Source organism: Natrix helvetica, assembly GCF_964273705.1.
Source record: "Natrix helvetica genome assembly, chromosome: 1".
NCBI classification, from domain to species: Eukaryota; Metazoa; Chordata; class Lepidosauria; order Squamata; family Natricidae; genus Natrix; species Natrix helvetica.
The window spans coordinates 282366729-282388854 of NC_138548.1; the positions used below are offsets into that span (position 1 = coordinate 282366729).

At 37.6% G+C, this 22126-nt stretch overlaps 1 protein-coding gene across 1 annotated transcript in view; it reads right to left on the reverse strand.

Annotated features, from left to right (window-relative positions):
* Positions 1-22126, reverse strand: part of COL23A1 (collagen type XXIII alpha 1 chain) — a 294393-nt gene that overhangs the window by 16470 nt on the left and 255797 nt on the right. The window contains exons 11-23 of the mRNA XM_081942141.1: positions 22066-22092; positions 20624-20650; positions 18321-18365; positions 16372-16434; positions 15176-15238; positions 13560-13604; positions 12357-12434; positions 10810-10833; positions 7939-7992; positions 7121-7165; positions 5659-5748; positions 4015-4104; positions 905-955 (exon numbers count right to left, since the gene is read on the reverse strand). Of these exons, the coding sequence (XP_081798267.1) occupies positions 905-955; positions 4015-4104; positions 5659-5748; positions 7121-7165; positions 7939-7992; positions 10810-10833; positions 12357-12434; positions 13560-13604; positions 15176-15238; positions 16372-16434; positions 18321-18365; positions 20624-20650; positions 22066-22092 (702 nt within the window). The remainder of the gene's footprint in view (positions 1-904; positions 956-4014; positions 4105-5658; positions 5749-7120; positions 7166-7938; positions 7993-10809; positions 10834-12356; positions 12435-13559; positions 13605-15175; positions 15239-16371; positions 16435-18320; positions 18366-20623; positions 20651-22065; positions 22093-22126) is intronic.

Sequence of the window (22126 nt, forward strand, 5' to 3'; positions counted from 1 at the left end):
ATAGTATAGTGTTTTCTGCAAACCCTGGATCCCCATGATGCATCAAATTTTTACAGGTTTAAGGGTATCCGTCTCTTCTCCTAGAATTGCAATTTTACTATAATATCATGCACTGTGTTTCCGGGTACACTTTTCCTGAAATACTCAATGGGTGCAAGTTCTACTACTCAGCAATAAAGCCTCCCAGAAAGCAGCAGAAATGTATGATCATGGCAAACAGCAAACTAGACAGGAGTTTCACATATGTGAAGCAATCATGCATCAGAGATGGTCAACTTCTGGTGTTTTACCTTCATGTGGGTCTTGAAGTACTTTCTAACCAAGACTGTTGAAGATTTATCACATACAATCACTTGCTATTTTGGAGTAAGTAACATATAGTTACTGCTTCCTACCTTAAAGCCATATTGCAGTTTAAAACATGTACCACCTTGTGGAAAAAGCCGGAATATATGGCTCCTTAACCCCCCCTGTATCTGGTAACTACAGCCATAAAGATTGTAATTGTACAAGTTCTGGAGAGATGGTTATCTTCAGCTTTATGATCTTAAACTATTCTTCAATGTAAGCAGCCTTGCCATCCAACTTAAATGAACAATTGCCATATAAATGACTTGATTCCAGATATGAAAATACCCTTAAATGCCCTGAAGACTCAGTGAAACCAATGAGTGATCATTTTAATACTTCTACGTGAATTTTAATTACATTTTAACTGTATATTTTACTTTTTTTAAAGCTACCTTATTGATCACATGCTCAGAACAAGCATAAAATTATGTTTATTATAGAAAATTGGATTACTGCTTTTATAACAAGACTGTAATTTTGCATCTTGGCAAAATTGGCATTTTGGTAGTAACTTAATATTTGGCAAGTATATAGTCAGTTGCTGACAACTTACAAGGTTTTGCTCGCAGGGTGTCCCAGGCTCTCCTTTAGGGCCATCAATTCCCTAAACAGTAATAAGAAATAATAATGTTATCTGAGAATAGTTCTAGATAAAGATAAAGGTAAAGATAAAGCTTTCCCCTGTCTGACTCTAGGGGGCAGTTCTCATCTCTGTTTCTTACCCAAGGGAGCCAATGTTGACATTTCTATAGTCATATGACACCTGGAATGCTGTTAGCTTCCCACTGAAGTGTACCTATTTATCTATTTGCATTTGCATTCTTTCAAACTGCTAGTTGGGCAGGAGCTAAAGCAAATAATAGGAGCTCACCCTGTTGTATGGTGCTCAGGTTTTGAACCTGGGCTGACAGCTTTCCTGCTGACAAGCTCAGTTTCTTTAACTGCTGAGATTCTAGATAAAGGAAGACAAGTCACTTTGCTTTCTCTGGAAGTGTTATTTGAGCTGATTTTCCAATTAGACTTAGCAGAAGGTTTTTTTTTGAAAGATTGCTTTCCTCTTGACTCTTATATCCATAACCAGTTAATTATATAGTTTGAGAAAACCTCTCTAACATATACTGTTATTAGCAAGGGAGTCATGTCTCCACAGCGAATGGCAAAGATGGTCTGATGATAAGGAGTAATCAAATGGTTTCTTTGACCAACTAGAACCAACACTGAGGTGGGCCAAACCCCATAGCTGCATAAAGAAGCTATTTCACTCCTCTTAAGGCAAATGGCTCTCTAGGGTAGAAGACTTATTATCATTTACAAATACATTGACATATGTATATAAACTTTAACATAGTTCTTCCTTGTAGTGGCTTTTATCAAAACATTAACATATGAAGAGTGGAAAAGCGAAGTAGTCAGTATAAAATGTACTGACGTAATATCTAACAAAAGGTTTCACTGAAAACTGATTTATGAGAAAGAAAATACTATATGTGATTCCAGTACAATTAGTATTACGTACATCCCAGTGGTGGGATTCAATTTTTTTTACTACCAGTTCTGTAGACATGGCTTGGTGGGCATGGCATGGCTTGGTGTGCGTGGCTTGGTGTGCATGGCAGGGGAAGGATCCTGTAAAATCTCCATTCCCTCCCCACTCCAGGGGAAGGTTATTGCAAAATCCCCATTCCCTCCCGATCAACTGGGACTCGGGAGGCAGAGAATAGATGGAGGTAGGGCCAGTCAGAGGTGGTGTTTATCAGTTCTCCGAACTATTCAAAATTTCCGCTACCGGTTCTCCAGAACTGGTCAGAACCTGCTGAATACCACCTCTGGTACATCCAAATCCAATATCCGTGCATATTTCCATAACGTCTTCAAGTAAAAAAATATAAAATATAAATATAAATGGATGTGAGTGAATCCATTTCTTGTTTATGCAAACTGGGAGGATTGTTGGTGTTCATGTAATTTGTATGTTAGTTGCTTGACTGCTATATATGTTATTTATAATTTTGTTTATTGTTTTAATTGTCTTTTTAATGGTTAGCTGCCTTGGTTCATGTACTTGTGATGGGCAGCCACATACAGTACATTAAACAAATAAATGAAGTAAACACATGCATGTCGGACATTTATATGTTTTTAAGCCACAAAAATGATTTCAAAACATCTCCTGTATTGAGGAATGTTCCTTTTATGGTTGTGGCTTGATTCCAAATTTTACATTGATCACTTTCTACTACCAAATCTGGCCTTATTTTATAATTGGAACAGAAAGGAGAAAGAAAAAGTGGATTTTAATTCAATTGGGTGCCAAGATCAATTTATAAGAAATATAGATGACTTTAAACAAAAAGAGAATGGCATAAAAGGCAGGATTGTATAAATTCTGGATGTTTCATCATAATAGCAGTACAGAATTATTGTTGTGTATTAAGTAGTTCATCTGAAAAGCTTCAAACTAAAGCCTTAGTTATAAATGGACAACCTATGTGTTTCAGATGATATTTAGCCTTAGGATTACTACCCATGTTTTTTACCTAATCCAAAGTTATATTTATGATTTTGTGCCACTAATGACAATGAGAAATACACCATACAGTATTTATGGCCTCATCCTTCCTCCAATCAAGCTTTGAGAAGTATAGTGTAGGCGATGACCAGACTGAGTTTGAGGAGGAATCAAACACATCATCAGTTCAGTCCAGTGGTGGGTTGCAGGTGGTACGCTCCAGTACAGGTGTACCGGAGCCTGCTCAGAGCACCGGATACCGTTCCACCCGCCCGCCTGAGCTTCTTACCTGTCTTTTAAGACTTCTGCACTTCCACGCATGCGTATGGTGCGTACAACACCTGTGCAGCTCTGTGCAGAGCAGCTGGAGTGTCGCAGAAGCGTGCAGAGGCACTAAGATGCATGCGCACCCTGCATGTGTGTGCACGTGCGCTGCATTCTTCTACGTAGACGCCGCCGGGCCCGTTCCAACCGTACTGGTTGGAACAGGATCCAGAACCCACCACTGGTTCAGTCCCTTTGCGCCCACAAGAGATCTAAGTCCAGCCCACCTTGAATTCCATTGACTCTTATCTACTGCCAAATTGCTTGGTCCATTAGTAGTTCAGATTCTTCTAGAGAGCTAAAGTTTGCAATTAATGTTTGTACCCATTTGAACTGCCTGGATCTTCTGACTTCCCAGGCGGTTGTCATATAGCTAGGAGGAAAGGGAAATACGGTAAGCTTCCCTTAGCTAAAAAGCAAAAATTGTTCAGGGGAAGTCTCACATATTTTCCCTTCCTTCTACAACCCTTCTTAAAATGACTGGGGGGCGGGGGGGAAAGGAAGCTGATTGGATAGTGTCTGAATATGCTGAGTTCCTGCATGTGAGTCAGAAAAAGAAACAAAGAGAGGTGTAATATAGTTAAGAGGAGCATCTTGAAAAGATGGCTGTCCTAGCAATCTGTATAACTATGGAGGCTGAGCATACAGCGTACTTTAGCTGTAAAAGAAAAACCTGGTAATAGTTTCTCAGGGTGGTTTCCTTAGCAAAAGTTCAAAAGCTCCTGATCTATAGAATTCATCAGTAACAAAAAGGCTTGTTTTACTACAGATTACTATAATAAGCAGCCATACATTAGCTGCTCTTTGACAAAAATGAAGGCAGACCATACCGGTGGACCAGATAAGCCCATTTCTCCTATCTCTCCTTTCTGTCCCATTACTCCAGGGTTTCCTTGCTCTCCTTTCAATCCTTTGGGGCCCTGTAAGTTATGAAACAAAGTATGACACACTATTAATTGACCAAACAGTTTATCTCACCACTATTCATTTCCCTCTGAGATGTTCTAAGTCCCCCCCTGAAAAATACTGGAGGGATTAGCTGGAGAGATTTTGAAGAGGAAATATCAAGCAATATAGTACATACATATATCTGGAGGATAACCTTTAAAAAGTTCCTTTAAACTGGAATAAATGCAGCCTAACACAAAGTATTCTCCAGCTATTCAGCAAAGAACCTGTATCTGCCACTGCCATTTTTTCAGAATCCCCTTATACATATACATATATTTAATGGGCCACAGGAATACAATAGTGTGCTCAGATTATATTGCAGATTTGCAAAAAGAAAAGTTTCTGTGTCAAATCAATCAATCAATCAATCTCAGGAATTTGAATTGAGAAAGGGGAAAATGAGAGGGGTAAATGAGAGTGTAATGTATGCTTCTTATATACTAATTTTTGGAACTCCTCCAGATGGTATTGACTTTATTAGGAGTGGAATAAAAAAAAAACGGAGTACCAAAACAGAGCCTTAAGAATAAAATACACGAAATGCAAAAATGTCTGCTCTTAAACTGAGAATAGCAGCAGCTGTTGTCTCTCTATAAGAGAAAAATACTGAAAACTGAAGGAGCCGTGGTCACTCAAAATCCCTGCCACTGTTGTCTAAAAACTTCAATGAGGAGATGGTGAGGAAATTCTACCACTTGGTTGCTAAACAAAAAGCCAAAAAAAAAAAAAAAGAGAGAGAGGCAAAAATCTGCCATTGCAATTTGGTATCAAAATCACAGTATAGGTAATCCTCATGATTGTTCAGCATGATGTCATGTGTCCGCAGGGACTTTACAACATCAGTTCTGTCAGTACCAGCTACAGTTATTAAACAAATCATCGTGGGTGATTAAACGCAACCTCAGATAACCGTGACTTGCCACTTCCTGCTGGCTTCCCCTCTGACTTGGCTTGTTGGACTATGAAGCTTGCAAATGGCAATCACATGTACACAGAATGTTGTGAGATCGAAAATGTGGTCCAGTTGCCAACACCCAAACCATAAACATGACTCTGGGGGGTGCTAGGTCAACTGCAACTTTGAGGAACAGTTGTGAATCTCCTTTTTCAGTGCTGTTGTAACTTCAAACAGTCACTGAATGAATGATCAGTGAGTGAGGAATATCTGAATTTTAGTGGCACAATTGTGGGCTAGCATTGGATTTTAGGATTGTTTTAATGATGAGAATGAGATCACTTTGCTTCCATGCATATTTCCCTCCCTAAAATCCAAAATCTGACAGAGATAGAAACTATTTGTCCCATCCCCCTCTAGGGATGTCCCTCAATGGTATGGAGTGATTAGAGCAGTGTTTCTCAACCTTAGCAACTTTGAGATACTGGACTTCAACCTCCAGATATTGGACTTCAACCCCAGAATTCCGGAAGTTGAAGTCCAGGCATCTTAAAGATGTCAAAGTTGAAAAATGCTATGTTAGAGGTTGTCAACTAAGTTGAATGAAAAAAATTAGATACAGACGTACAGGTAAACCAATCATGCCCACTTCGCCAATCTCTCCCTTTGGTCCTTCTAGTCCAGAGCTTCCTTGATCTCCTTTTGACCCTTTCAATCCCTGTAATAAAAAGCAAAAGTAGACGGGGTTTAGTTCAAAGGATTTGTTTTCAGAACTTCTCAGAGATACACTAAATCCTGCTTACAGAAGAAAGCCCTGTTTACGATCAAATGCTAATGATAAAGAGTAGAACAAAATTTCTCAGAGTGGAAAATATTTCCTCAAGATTCTGTTATCACACACTTTCCTGCACAAAATTAATTATCAAATTTGTAATCTCAGAACATCAGTGGAATGGCTTAATAAAGAGCCAGATAGGCAGCTAAACCAGATGTTGTTACTACGTTGTTGTGCTGGGCAATAATGTTTTTTTGGAGGGGATATTAATTTTCAGTGGATTACTTACTTTGGGAGAAGATGGACTGCACTTCTCAGCAAGGTTGCAGAGAAATATTTGCTTTGCTATTTGTTCTTTGCTCTGTAGGCTTCTTGTTTCTCTACTACAAACCTACAGCACATAAGCCTCTTTTTCCCATGAGACCAATGAATTATATAACCTGTTGGTAGAACTTTCAGTATTTACTTCTTGGATGATATAGCCAGTTAGTGAAACTCCCATTTTTTACTTCTGCAAGATGTCTTCAAAGACATCTTAATGGCATGTAGATACATTCAATTCTGCAATGGTTTAACTCTATGGTAGCTTACCGTATGTATCAAACCTCTAAATAGCTCAGGAAATTTAAGGGCTCTGCATTCTGAAATGCTATGCAAATCCTTTGCTTCTGCACAATGTAAAGTGTCTCTCTTCAAATTACCAAAACAACCACATCTTTTTTTCACAGCTTGCTACTTTGTAAAGAACACCAAGCTGTCTCCAGAAAACCTTCTTTTGAAGACTTTGCACAACCCTATTAAAATGATTTTGAATATCTGATTCTGATAGGATAAATTTGTATACAGATAAAGCTTGCCTGATTCACTCAGGCCCAAATATTTGTAGGGCTAATAATGACATCTTTCTATTTAAGAAGGCTTGTCTTTTGATTTCTAGCTTTAACTTCCAGAGTTTCTTCCTTTGGTTTATTTTCTTTTTTTAAAAAATGTAAATTACATCTGATTGCTGGGCCTCAGAAAATGAGAGAGAAGTTTGACAAATAAAAATGTTGCTCTTACTTTATTTCTGTCAGTAGTGTTTGTTCAAAATAGCAATAAACGCCTATATTTATAAAGTTTATTTCCTCATAAACCCTTGAAGATTCTGACTGTTTTAATAGCTTTGACAATTACAGTGCAATATCTTAGCTAACAGCTTAATTCACTGCACTTACGGCTAACCAAGTATAGAACTGTAGCCATAATAGTAATTTTCTATTTTAAAATAAATTCAGACAAACACTTTCATAGTGAATGTATTAATCCTGAAACATACCCTCTCTCCATCAACTCCAGGTGGACCAGGCAAGCCAAGCTCCCCCTAAAGTATTAAAGAAAAGGAATAAATTAGGGCAAAGGAGATATTCTAAATAAAATATCAGTTCAAATTAAGTTCTACAAAATAACTTTTATTTTCTTGGACTAAGTATAATAGCGATTCTTAAAGCCTGAAGAGCTGTCAATAAAGCTGGATATTATAGCTAAAGCACCGAGTTTCTTCAGATTGCAATTCCATGTCCACTTACCTGAATCTATGACTTTGCATTTCAGAATTAAATTTAATTAAATTTAAATATCTTCCAGCGCTAACTTCTAAACAAAGGTAATCTTTCAAGGTCCAAATGAGCAAAAAAACACCCCCAAACTACAAAGATCTTGGTGGGTATAAAGTAACATTTGCTAGACTTCAGTTATGTTGTTTTTGCTATCTTTCAGGTAAGTTGTTAGATCTTCAATAAATAGCTATTATGAGCCTCTATCAGCAACTGTTATTAAAATCCAAGTAACCATATAAAGAAATCTAATGCATATTACCATATAAATTAAAATATATAAATGAACCCAAAAATTTCTGATGCCTGCTACATGTTAATCTTCAAAACTCATCACTGATCTGATCTCAAAGGACCTATGTCATTAATAACCCATATGAACCAATAACTGTGCCGCTGAATGGCCATTAGGTAGAACAGGGGTGTCCAACCTTGGCAACTTTAAGACTTTGGACTTCAACTCCCAGAATTCCCCAGTTAGCAAGGTTGGCACCCCTGGTGTAGACCAACATATTTTGTTTTAAAGGAACTGAGATCCAACCTTTGGTCCTGGAGCGCCTTGAGGCCCTGGTTCCCCTTGAGGCCCCGGTGGCCCCTAAAACAAAGAATAAGAAGGATTCAGTTGCTGTTGCAGTTAATATTTAAGAAATAAAGCATTTATACCTAATCATGTACTGAATAACTTTTAGAAAACAAGCAACAGTTATTTTAAGCAACAAAGATAATACACCGAAATGTCTTTGGAGTAGACTATCAAATATTTAACTGAAGGGAAGTTATTCCACAATGCAAGGAAGCTTATAAACAATTTCTGTTCACTGAGTCTTGCATCACGTGTATTATGAGGTGATAAGAGCCATTTGTCTTATAACAATAATGACACATCTCCAAGTTGTCACTTCATGGAAACCTTGTTTTCCTTCTTTTTTCAATCTCTTCAACTAGTAACAGATACAAATATATAAACTCAACTAGGATGCTGCTGACTTACAGCCAGTCTTTTCACTTATTGGCATGGCAGTGTTCCAGGGGTATGTGATTATCATTTGTGACCTTCCCAGCTGGACATTCAACAGACAAGCTCATTGGAAGTGAGAACTGTGATGATTTGCTTAATGATTGCAACAAAAGAGGCTCATAAGATTGGGCACAATTTGCTTAGTGATGCAAGTATTTATTTATTTATTAATTTTAAGCCTGCCCATCTATCTTCCACAGGAACTCTAGGTGTTGTATAAATCAAATATTAAAATTTGAAATATATAAAAATAAATTTTTAAAAGAGACAAGTGACAGTCCCAATTTTCATCATAGGTTGAGGACTACCTGTAGTTCCCAAAATGAATTGTCTCCGTGTACTAAATATGTTTATTGTCTTTTACTTTTTAATATAAAATATACCTATTTTCAGAGAAACTAAATACTATCCTTTCAAAATAAAATTCCCTAATTTTAATTTATCACATATTGTGGCTGAAGTGTTGGGAATTGAATTTATCAATTCAGTAACATATATGCAACATTTGTGTAGGAAGCACTGAATAAAAGCACTAAATATGAACAGATTTCATTTTGTTCACTATGAATATACATGCAGGTGACAAGTTCTTGTAGTTTATTAAGAAATGTGAATTAGCTTTCCTCATGAAGAATTCACTCTGAAGACTGCCCTCTATTGGATAAATACTCCTTCCATTGATAAAAGGAAACTTTTGGATTTAATATAAACAATTATACACCTTTTGACATATTACACTGAATATGCAATGCCTGAAATCTTCCAGTACAAATTAATTCAGGGCACAAATTAAGTATGGGAGTAATGTGCATTTTGTATAAAACCAAATCAATGTATCATGCTTGCATGATCAGGACTGAGGTGGCACTGGAGTCTCTGCTGCCTCATAACTCAAATGCACAGAAAAAGTCTACCTGTGAACCAATGGTGGATTCCTACCAGTTTGGTTCAGTTCGGCAGAACCGGTAGTGGTTTGGCGGCCTGGGTTGCTGGAACCAGCAGTGACCCAGGCCTGTCACACCCCAAACTGGTTCTCCCGGCAGCACTGTAGGCACCACCATCTTGTTTTTGGCTTCTGTGTATACACAGAAGCATTTTTATAGTATTGTGAATGCGCGCACAAACACGAGCGAACCAGCAGTAGCGGCTGCCGGAACCCACCCCTGTTATGAACAGTTGTTTGTCCAAAGGTTTTCACATAATTGGATTTCCGTCATATGGAAGCCCATGTGCGAGTAATTGCTGGCATGTAGGTTTTGCCACTACAGAAAAAAAATTACAAGGCCATTGCAGTCTCATTCCTGATAACAGCTGTGAATGTGTGATTCATGCATGAAATAGGCTATAGATGTGTAAACTAATGATCACATGATAATCTGATTATTCATGTAAAATACAGTAGAACCTTTGGTCACAACCAGAGTTAATTCCATAACTTTGGAACTTCCACGATTTGGTCGTGACCTGAACCTGATTTTGGAAATTTGGCCCTTACAAAAAAAATGTCGTAAAAGGAAAAATCGGCCACGGGAAAAAAAAATTGTGAATTGTTTGGTTGGAACCCGATTTGGTCCTGGTCAGAAGCGTTCATGACCAGCGGTTCTACTGTTGTCTGAAACTAGGTTACCTAAATTATAATGCCTTTTGTCTATGAGGCCTGGTCATGGGAAATTCTTGGATTTTGGGGTGAGAAGGATAGTGGAAAACAGAATTTAGTTATTCAAGCGTTTATTTTTTTTCCGCACAGTAAGGGTAACACACAGTTACCCTGAAAACAAAAATACAAGTCAGAGTGAGTATGTTCCAATAATCAAATTTTCACTATCATCTGAAATGTAAATTGGGAATATTTTATCTAATAGCCATCTCTGGTATGGTGGAATCTAAAGTCATTTTGGGCCTGTGACTAAAACAAAGTCAAGTTTCCTGACCTAAAATGATAAAAACTAAGCAGTGTTAACTGGTGTTTCAGCTTTCCCCAATATGAAGCCTCCAAGTGTTTAGTACTTGAATTATGTTGGTGGCTGTTAATGGAAGTTGATGTATCAAGAGATCAGAATGCTGTACTGGATTAATGTAATAGCAGGCGCTGGTTAAGCCAAAGCTAAGTAGTAATATCAATTTCATGAGTAATGAGTAAAAAGCTTTCTCATATTAAGCACTGCTAGTTACTTGAGTATCAAAATGACTGTAGGATCAGTCACTAAACTTCAGTAAGCTAGAGAAATAGAAACCAAAGTAAACAATCCCTTCAGATTTGGATCTGTTTTATTAACCAAATGTTTAGCAGAAGTTTTGTTAATGATCACATTCCAGAAATCCAAGGCAAAAAAGCCACATGCTGGGCCATCCCAACAAACCAATCCAAGTGAACATCTGGCACGCCACAATTACCGTCAATTTGGGTTTCCCCACAGCCTGTTATAAAAGAATTAGGATGGTTTTCAAATGTACTCGACACAGCTAAAACAGTAGTTTCAAAGGCCTTCTCCCAATGGAAAATAGTATAATCTGTGCAAACTTGTTATCAGAAAATGTTACTGCATTGCTTTTATCTATTGATCTGAAAGGGAAAAAAATGTAAACTCTGTTCCTGTAACTACTAAACTGCAATCTATTATGTAAACAAACACCTGTTAATATTACTTGTGTATTCATCATCCTGAAGAAAGGTAGGTTCCTCACTCCCAGAACAGAACTGAATTTTTCTGTAATTGTGCTTAGGAACAACTATATTCTGTCTGGGAAGCAGTGCAGCTGCTATTCCAAATTCAGAAACAACAATGAGAAGCAAGCAGCACAACACAGAAGGAAAATATTAAGATTTTTATCAGACTGGTACAAGCTGAGAATACGTAGTAGTGAAGGGCCTGGTGTGCCCCAACTCATCAGACTAGAGAACCAATATGTATTACATTAGCATAGGTAACGGTCTATGGATACAACTAAAGATATATGCTTGAAGATGTGCAAGTGCAGATGTGAGACAATTGGGAACTAGTTCTCTTTGGTAGGATGGAGTTTCACTTCCATTACATGTAGCCCTCGGGAGGGGGGGGATATTGTTACCTTTGTTGTAAGCATTGATTAATGGAATATTTGTGCACTTTCAGAGTTATCTTACTAAATCTTATGCAGAATATATCTTGTGTTCATATTTTGATTACAGTTTTTCTAAAGGTGCCTGACTGGTCAATGAGCGAAGCAGGGCACAACATTATATGGGTTTATGATCTTATATGCATACGGTGTATCTGACAACATTGCTACAGTTTTTAACTTATTTCATCCAGTGTGACAATCATGGAATGTCTGGAAAGCACCAATTGTGGAACGTCTGTCTGTCTGTCTGTCTGTCTGTCTGTCTGTCTGTTTATCTATCTATCTATCTATCTATCTATCATCTATCTATCTATCTATCTATCTATCTATCATCTATCTATTATCAATCTATCTATCTATCTATTTATCTATCTATCTATCTATCTATCTATCTATCTATCTATCTATCATCTATCTATCATCTATCTATCTATCTATCTATCTATCTATCTATCTATCTATCATCTAATCTTTTATCTATCCATCTATCTAGGTATCATCTAGCAATAGCAATACCACTTACGCTTATATATCACTTCACAGTGTTTTACAGCCCTCTCTAAGCAGTTTACAAAGTCAACATATTGCCCCTAACAATCTGGGTCCTCATTTTACCGATCTCAGAAGGATGGAAGGCTGAATCAACCCTGAGCCACTCAGAATTGACTTGCCGAACTGTTGGCAGTCAGCAGTCAGCAAAATTAGCATGCAATACTGCATTCTAACCACTGCACCACCTATCTCCACTTACCCACCCATCCATCCACTTATATAATACTCCTTTATTTACACAAATAATTCATTAGTTCAGAGAATAGTATGATCATATCACACGTTACCTTGAGAGCTTCCAAGATCCTACCATCATAGTCAATTACTACTGTATCACCCTGTTCTCCTTTATGGCCTGGAGGTCCCTGAAAAGATAAAGTTATTGCAATGTTCATGCTAACAGATATAACACTCTACTATTCACATACTATTAGCATGCCTTAGTAAATTATTATCCACTGTAAGGAAGAGTCAAATATCACCTGTTGACTCCCCTGACACCAATCTTGCTATTTTTAAAGACAATTAATTATCAAGCCCAGCTCCTTTTCAACAGTGCTGATACAGCTGTAGAAGTCCTTTCTATAATAAACTTTTAAAGTCCCTATTAAAACATTTTGCTAAAACTGTTTTGTTATTCAGAATTTTTTATCATTATGTGAACCTTGAACCATCGAAGATGAAATGGAGATTTCTTCTGGAAAAGAAACAATTATGCTCTTTCATTGTTTTGTTCGGTGTTATATACTACCTTGGGGGCTTTCTATTTTGAAAGTTAATGGACAAATATGCAAGTTCAAGGATGTGAACTCTCAGAAAGGTACTAATAATAGTTTCTAACTGCACTTTTCTATTCACGGAGAATTCTTTAATCCAGGAGAAGCATCTGTAAATGAAGAAAAAGAGGGGGATTTTATTGATACTCCGTTCCCCAATCTATTACAATCGTCCTCCCTGAGGATTTAGTAAGTATTTGAATGCTATGAGAAATAAAAGGAGTGTCTTTTCCAACTCAGTTTCAGATGAACTAAGACTGTAGAATTGGAAGAATTCCAATTTACTCTTTGTAAAGTTGGAAAACTTTGCTGTAGGAGAAAGAAATATGTTCTTCAAATTATTTATCTTCTTTTTCTGTAAGGCTCTAATCAATCTATAACAGTGGAAATGATTTTGGTATTGTACTTGTTTGAAAGCATAGTGTATTTGAAAGTATATGTATATACAAAACAGATTCTACCGGTACTTGTTGTAATCCTTTGTATTTATATGTCCCACACAATTCCTTGAAAACATTTTCAACTCCAAAACATTTATATTAATTATAACTTTTAGTTGAATTAGTGTGCAGGTCCAAACACAGGTTTGTGCAATAATGTTCATAATTACCATATTGTATGTTTGTTCCAGTTCCGTTTAAACTATTGGGAAATGGTAAATTGTGACTTATGTATTTTAGGGCACTAGACCCCTCCCCCCCAGGAAATTCATACCCTTGGCCCGATATATCCATCTGCTCCCTTCTCACCAGGCTCTCCCTGAAAATTGAACAAAAACAATAAAGAAGATTAATTTAGAGAAAAGATAGAGAAATTGACCATGTTGACTTGAGCTGTTAGAGATTTAATTCAGTGAAAATTTGGAGAGTAACTTTCCCCACCTAGTTTAAAGAAAAAACAGATTTATATGACTTCTGGAGGAACACAATATTAGCAGCAACAGCAGCTTTAAAAGCTTTCAACATAATCTGACTATAAAATAAACCAGACAGATCAGATTCAAGACACATGAGCCTCCTGCCAACACTGAATCCTCTGAATATGTAAGATTATGTACATCACATGACTGGAAATCCAAGCAGTTTGAAATAACCCTGAAACTTAAATGACAAAACAGCAAAAAGAGAACATGACAGTAATCTCAATGTTACAGATTAGGAATGCTGTCACATTTAAAAGGACAGTACCTTCAGGCATTTTGAAGTACTATTTTCTTCCACTTAAAAGCACAAAGCAAGCAATAATCAACTTTAGTATTCAATTTACAAGTATTAATTCAAGTCACAAGGGTGACTTAAATTGACCCTGTATAAACAAAGAATAAACACATAAATAAATTTAACATTTATACGAGCTTGCTGGGAAAGTTCATCCAGTGGAATTGGATTTATTATCATCGGTACGTTGATGATACCATTGCTATATATCGACACCCCCAGCTGACCAAGAGTTGCTGCCCTGTGCTGGCCCACTGCTTAGAGGCTGTAAGGGTTCGGATGGGGAGGAATCCGCTTCAACTCAACCACAGCAAGGCAGAGGAGATACGATGAGGCACCATCTTTGACTCCAGCTGTGAAAAACTTGGGGTTCCTCCTAGATTCATGGCTTCTGCTCAACAGGTAGCAATTGTGGCTGGGGTTGGGATGTGTGTGTGTGTGGAGCTTTGTATGGATTGATTTATGTACCAGTGGAACTCATTCCTGGACTGGAAGGCCTTGATCATGGTTGGTCCTTCATGCTCTGGTCGCTTCCTGGTTGGATTACTACAAAGTGCTCTATTTGAGGCTGTCTTTGAAGACCAGATGGAAATTACAATTGATCCAAAAGTATGATGGCATGGACAGTTCTGGGCATCCCATTGCTTGTCGTTACACTGCTGCTGTGTGAACTGCAAAGGCTCCCAGTTTCTTTCTGGGTGTGATTCAAGGTTATTATCTTTAAAGAATGAATGGTACAAGGACAGCTTATTTGTGGGGCCACCTTCTGCTGAGAATATCTGCCATTCTTCTAGGCCTGATAAGGTAAGTGCACACCAGGTCCCTCTCTTAAATGTTTATTTATTAAATTAAGAGGAGTATTCATCCATGGGTTGATGGGTTCTTCTTGTCCACAGAAGTGAATGGTACCTCAGAGATCTCTATTTTGGGTATTCTCATCTTCCTTTTTCTAGTTTCTTCTTTCAGCAAGAGAAAGTTAAAGAAATACCTGCTGGCTGAGTAGTTGAGAGAGGATAATGTCAATGCCAGAGGTAGTCTTACTGTTCTGCTATTTCCAGAATGAAAATCAATGGGTGTGCTAATCATACCATGCTTTTCTCATGCTCTCCTTACCTTCAGCCCTGGTAGCCCATCTATGCCTTTTTCTCCCATTTTGCCAATGCTTCCTGGTTCTCCCTGCAACATTTGAAAGAGGCACAACGGAAAACAGTTGTAAAACAAGTCAACATTCAGCTATGGTAGCCTTTCCCTTTCCTCCCTTTTGGTTCTGTAGCTTGTTTGCATCTTTTTAGACTACTGGACATAACCTGCCTTACAGACTTCATGTGTCTTCAAGAAGAGCAATTTAAATGGAATTTTCCCCCCCAAGCATCAATTAGCTAATTTAATCCGAGGCATCCCATACCTATAAGCTCCAATGGCCTATTTACACCTATTCTTCAATAGTGGCCAATGTTTCCCCCTCTTCTAAACACCTTGGAAAGATATGTTGTATAAAAGTACAAAAGAGAGCCAGTTGGCCTAGTGGTTAAGGCACCAGGCTAGAAAGTGGGAGACTGATTTCTAGATGGGTGACTTTGGGCCAATCACTCTGTCTCAACCCAGCCCACCTCACAGGTTTGTTGTTGTGGGGAAAACAGGAGGAGGAAAACATGTGGAATAAGTTTGCCACCTTGAGTTATTTGTAAAAATAATAAAGGCAGGATGCAAACAAATAAAGAAGGAGCGAAAGAGAGAGAAAGAAAAGAAAGAAAGAACTCTGTTCTCTAGCAGAATACATTAACCTGTTTTCTTCTTTCATTTGAAGTGGTTTAACATCATCTTGTATTTGAAAGGAATTCAAGGGAATCAACAAAATGTACAAAGTAAAAGCTAAAGTAAGAGCCTGATATAAAAATTTTATTTATTTATAAAAAATAAACACTATAATTTTATAATCTTATAATTTTTTTTTAAAAATGACTGAATTAGCTTGCCCCCTTAGAAACTCTTTTTTTAAAAAAGGGGAGCTGCTACTATTTCAAAACATTCTGTAACTTCAGTCTGAAGAAGCAACTTGAAACAAGACATTTTCCCCATTTGGGCTAACACGTCCTGTTTGTTTGAAAGAAATCCAAGGAAATTTTAATTTTTAAGCAAAGCACATGCTAGTCTTATTCTCTTTGAGCTCCAGATGTCCATTTGTGCCTCTGTCCTTCCCTAGGGTAATGTTTGCTTGCTTGCAATATCTAAAAGTTGTGTTCAGACAATTCCTGAGCTGAATGCAGGACCTTCACAAATCATATGATGCTATTTGATTAGATGCTCACCTTTGACCCTGGCAGCCCCTGAATACCATTCTCTCCTTGTGGCCCAGAAGTTCCTGACTCTCCCTAAATTTAAAAAGAATCTTGTATCAATTAATACTTGAATAATAATAATCATATTAAAATCTTAACTGATTTTATTTGCATTGTATCTGAATTCTAAATGCAGTTCAAACTTGTTTGTTCAAACTGTTATCTTTGCTTAACTATTAATAAAGTCCAATTATCATTTAGCCAAATAAATAGACATTTTTAGTGATATACAGGTAGCAGTTGCTTACTGATTGCCTGTTTAGCAACTAATTGAAATTAGGACAGTATAAAAACAAATAGCTTTGTGACCAATCCTCGTACTTATGACTGTCGCAGTGTCCCATGATTGCTTATGGGACATTCGTGACTGGTTTAAAACAAGCAGAGTTAATGGAGAATGTGGAAGTGAAGTTGTACGTCGCAACCCAAGGTGTTTCACTTAATGAGTAAGGGAAGTGACAAGATAAGTCCATTGTAGTCAAGTGATTTTCCACTTAGTGACCATAGAATTGCCAATTGCAATTGTAGTCACTAAGGTAGATTCATATACTTTGCCTGATATGCTGGTAGTTGTAAATTATCTTGTATACTTGTATCTCAATCAATGCAAGTATTAAGAATCAAATATTATGTACAGATATTAATGAAATTGAAATTGGCTGCAAAAATAAAGATTCTTTTTCTCAAAGTGCAATTGCAAGCTCAGCTGTTCATTCCTATATATCAGGGGTGTCCAAACTTGGGAACTTTAAGACTTGTGGACTTCAACTCCCAGAATTCCCCAGCCAGCCTGGGGAATTCTGGGAGTTGAAGTCCACAAGTCTTAAAGTTCCCAAGTTTGGACACCCCTGATATATATGTTCAATGCTGTTTATAGCCATCCATCCCTAACCACAATAATATGAAAAATGATGAAATGTTGTAAGCTTATAATGCACACCCCAACCTTTTTTACTTACATCACAATGTAATCTGCAAATATTTGTCATTGTGCACATTTCATTGCCCACTTGCTTTGTCTCCCCAGATTCCAATAGTGCTTTTTGTTTTAAAGCAGGGGTCACCAACCTTTCTGACCTCAGGGACCACTAATTCATAATTTTAAATCCTGCTGATCACTAATATGATCTGCCTAATGACTGGCTGGGTAGGTGTGGCTAGGTGGCCATGTGACTGGGTGGGCATGGCCAACTGTGACTCATGTCAAGGGGCATCTCGCCAGCCTCTACTCAACCCTCCCCTCCCAGTCACTCCTCGCCTGACTGTCTGGGCTCCTTAGGGGCCCAACAGGAAGCAGTTGTTGGAGCTAAGCTGCCACCATGAGAAAGAGTTGGCAAAACAGCTGTCTCAGTTCAAATTGGATCTGACCGAGAAGGAGGTGCAGTAGAAGCATCTCACTGAGGACTACAAGCATAGGCTTTCCAAGCAGAGGAAAGACCTGCGGGAGTGCAAGGCAGGCGCCGGTACCATGTACTGGTGCCTGGAGGCTCAACAGGCTGAGATGGTCAGCCAGTTCCAGGCCCTGATGCAGTCCCACTAAAACAAGGCCCTCCGGCTCTTTGCCACCAGCGCCACTTCCCTCCAGTCTTCGCCCAAAGCCCCACACCAGGAGGCTGAAGCAAACTCCAAGTCAGAATATCTCTTCCCCTCCAACCCGCACAAAAAGGCCCTGAAGGGAGAGACTCTCTGCAGCAACCCAGATGTTCATTGCAAATATCTAGCCCATGGACCGTAGTTTGAGGGCCCCTGATTTAATGCAATGTAAAAAATGCAAATAATTTTTCTGCGGACCACCAATATTGTCTCGCGGATCACCAGTGGTCCACGGACCACCATTTGGTGACCACTGTATAAAAGCATAGTTCTATGCTCAAGCTTATAGGCAGCCAGAAAGCGCGAGATATAGAAATGAGATTCACCTTTGGTCCTTGAACTCCTGGTGCTCCTGACGTCCCAGTGTCACCCTGATAAATAGAATATGTATAGGTGAGATTGAAATGTAGATGTGTGTTATGTTTGCCACAAAATAATTACTAACCGTATTTAATTTAAAAGTGGGGATAAATATTTATCTTTTAAAAAGATTGTTTGCATTTATATTAGAAATCTTACCTGTGGAATCCACTGAATTTTAATCCTTAAATGCAGTTATAAAATCTAGTAGCCATATCTTATGGTAGTTCTGATTGCTATGCCTCAATCATCTCTATATTTCACATGGGCAGAACATTTTAGTATGGCATCCTTAAGCTTGGGATTTGGCATATAAACTGATTCTCGGAATTCATGTGATCCATCTGTTTCACACTGCAGGATTCAAATATCACTGGTATCATGTCTACCAAATTGAGCATTTTTGCTTTGGATAAATGTGGGATTATAATGTGTGGTTTCGGGCTTAAGCCACTAATGTAAGTCTATAAGGACTGTATTAAAACCAAATCATGCTTGACAAATAAAAATCACCATTAAAGAAATTAGTAAAATTAAAAAGCACCCACTTTAATGAATGATGAAAAAATATTAAGCAGTCAAAAATCATTTAAAAAAAAGAATGCAAGCTAAAATTTGCAAGGAGAGAAGCCAGAGTATAAAATGTATCATTGTACAAATCACAGCATAAGTACTTCTACTTTTTCTATAATCATTTACACTTTATTAGGTTTGACCAACAGCCATTATGACATTGAAAGCAGCAGAGAATAGATTTTAGAATGGTTCATCTCTTTTATTAGATGAACAAATATCTAATAAAGGAGAACATTTGTAGCTTAGGGTTGAAACGAGGGGTCCTTGGTGGTCTCTGAGCTTGGTTTTCTTGCAGACGTTTCATTATCCAAACTAGGTAACATCATCAGTGCTAGGACTGATGATGTTACCTAGCACTGAATAATGTAACCTAGTTTGGGTAATGAAATGTCTGCAAGAAAATAATCAAGCTCAGAGATCACCAAGGACCTGGAATAAATATCTTGTTTCCAAACTTCTGAAGTCATTTTGTTGACTCCCACTCTTCTCTGAATTGAAGACAACTAGTGTGGGAATCCAATCCAACCCAATTTCAAAACTGCCAATGAGTCAGAGGGATTAAGGCCAACTCAGAAAGCGCAGGCTTATAACTCTTTCATTTATTTTACATTCATCAATTATTTTCTTTTTTTTTTTAATGTGACCCTTGACTTCATTTCAAAGAATCTCAGCAAGTAATTGCTTAACATCTGTAACAAGAACAATCTGTCCCAGTCCCCTATACATGGGGAAGAGGTTGAGGAGAGAAAGACGGGGAAGAAAGAGGGAAGAAAGGAGTGGATAGCCCCATCCTCTTTTAGTGCCGCTCATTGCTTAATGACATGCAACCTTAATGGTTAAGGCACCAAGCAAGAAAGTGGGAGACTGTGAGTCCTGTCTTAGTCCTGCCTTATTCATGGAATCTAGATGAGTAATCTTGGGTCAGTCACCCTCTCTCAGCCCAACCCACCTCAAAAGGTGGTGGTTGTGGAGAAAATAGGAAAAAGGTGTGTTGTATATCTTCACTGCCTTGAATTATTTGTAAAAATAATAAAGGCAGGATACAGAAAGAAAGAAAGAAAGAAAGAAAGAAAGAAAGAAAGAAAGAAAGAGAGAGAGAGAGAGAAAGGAAGGAAGGAAGGAAGGAAGGAAGGAAGGAAGGAAGGAAGGAAGGAAGCAAGCAAGCAAGCAAGCAAGCAAGCAAGCAAGCGTATAATTTTTACCCTCCAGTAATACAACTCATAATAATACTAAAAATGCTTATCTTTTATTCAATAACATACTGCTGCTCTTTCATTGCTCTTTCTGGCATCCATTTGCTACATGTTCAGTTCTATACATACAGCTGGTTCAATGTGTATTGCATAAACAGAGCAAGACATGCACATATCCAAAAGAGAGACAGGTTTAAGCTGGTTGCTTCTGTATCTGCTCACTTGGTGAGGGACTGTTTTCAGGAGCCTATGACACACTGGGATGGCCTTAGTCAAGTGTCAAGCAAGCATTAGTGTTGAGGTACCAGTTTTGGAGGATAGGAACTATTGGAGACGTAAATAGATGAAATTCCAAAACTCCTGGCTCCACATCTCTCCACCGTTGGCTACTCTGATGGCCACCTTACCCTACCAAGTCTTAGGGCTTGTTCTCACAATTGGTTACATGATATCTAAATGCAGGTAGTTTTGGAGAAAAAGAAGAAACCGCAATAACTTACTTTTGTTCCTGGAATACCAGGTTCACCCTTCAAAATAAATAAATAAAGCATTTTATACGACAGGTGCAAATAATAATAATAATTAAATAAATAGGCATGAGAAAATAAAACTAATACAAATGAAAACACTAGTTCAAATTGATCTTAAAACTATCTTTTCCAGTGCAGTAAAATTCAATTCTTTCACCAACAACTGATGCAATTTCTCTTAAATAACCTGGGATTATTACATCTAATGGATAACAGATTTCAAGCACTTATTTCAAAAGCTTTATGTTTAAATTCCTTGCTAAGTAAGAAGTAACTTTAGACTGCAGAAATGCCCCATTTAATTGACTGGGAGGCTTCATGAAAAGTTTACTTTTCATTATTTTAATGTTAAAATTAAGGAGTCAAAATGTAAACATGGGGATGTTCCTGATTTGTACCTTCATGCTGCTCAAAAGGAAGATCACCAGAAAGGTAAGTGGGAGTTCCGTTTCCCTTCCTGACATGTGCATGTGCCCTCAGACATTTGCCCTCAGAACTTCAGGGCAAGCATTTTTCCCTCACCAACCCCTTTCTTCACTAGTTCACTCCAAGAGAAAAAGGCATGAATCTAATTAACTGATACACTGAATTGGAGATAGAAGTAATTGGATGTTTCTGACTATTTGCATACTCAGAATTAGATTGTTACAAGCTGTTTTTAAAAGACAACTGTATGGGAAACTATATTTTATGGCGCTGATCTCATTTATTCTCTTGTAGCTTGACCTCTTAGATTTGTTTGATATTCTACAACTAAACTGAAAACATTTTTAATAGTTATGACCTTTTACAATAACACATTAATACAACAAGCAGCGCTGGAACAATAAAGTCATATAAAAAGTGTGGAAGAAAATATAACGCATACTTCTACAACACTGTAGCCATTTTTTCCCTAAAATATAAAACATGAGCAGATAGCAGTGGTAATATCAAGTTGGTGAGCTTTCAATATTCTCATTCTGGAATCTAGAATTTCAGCCAATGCAAATACCACTTAAAAGAAATATTATTCTAAAGAAATGGGTTTAAAAGATAATAAAATGTGTGAAGTGACACAGAATTACTTAAAAAGGAGGCTCATGATGGCACACAGTTTAGTTCAGAAAGTTACTCATCAATGCAGACTGTTTCTTTCCTTCCTTTATACTCTTTAAATCTAGCTACTGTTATTTTCTGTTAGCTCAGGAGAGATTAGGAGAAACAATTAGATTAGGAACCAAAAGTGGATGGAAGTAAACAATAGTGATTACTGTCAAGGATGAAAGGAAGTCAACCATTAAAGTTATTAGACACAGGACATAGTGACTAAGAAAATGGGCAAAAACTTTTGAGTTATACTTACCTATCCCATATTTAACATGTGAACAATTCATTATAGATGGCTTTAATATCATATATTGCATACTAACCTTGATACCAGCTTCTCCTTTCTCACCCTAAAAAAGACATAAATATATGTTTTTCAAATTA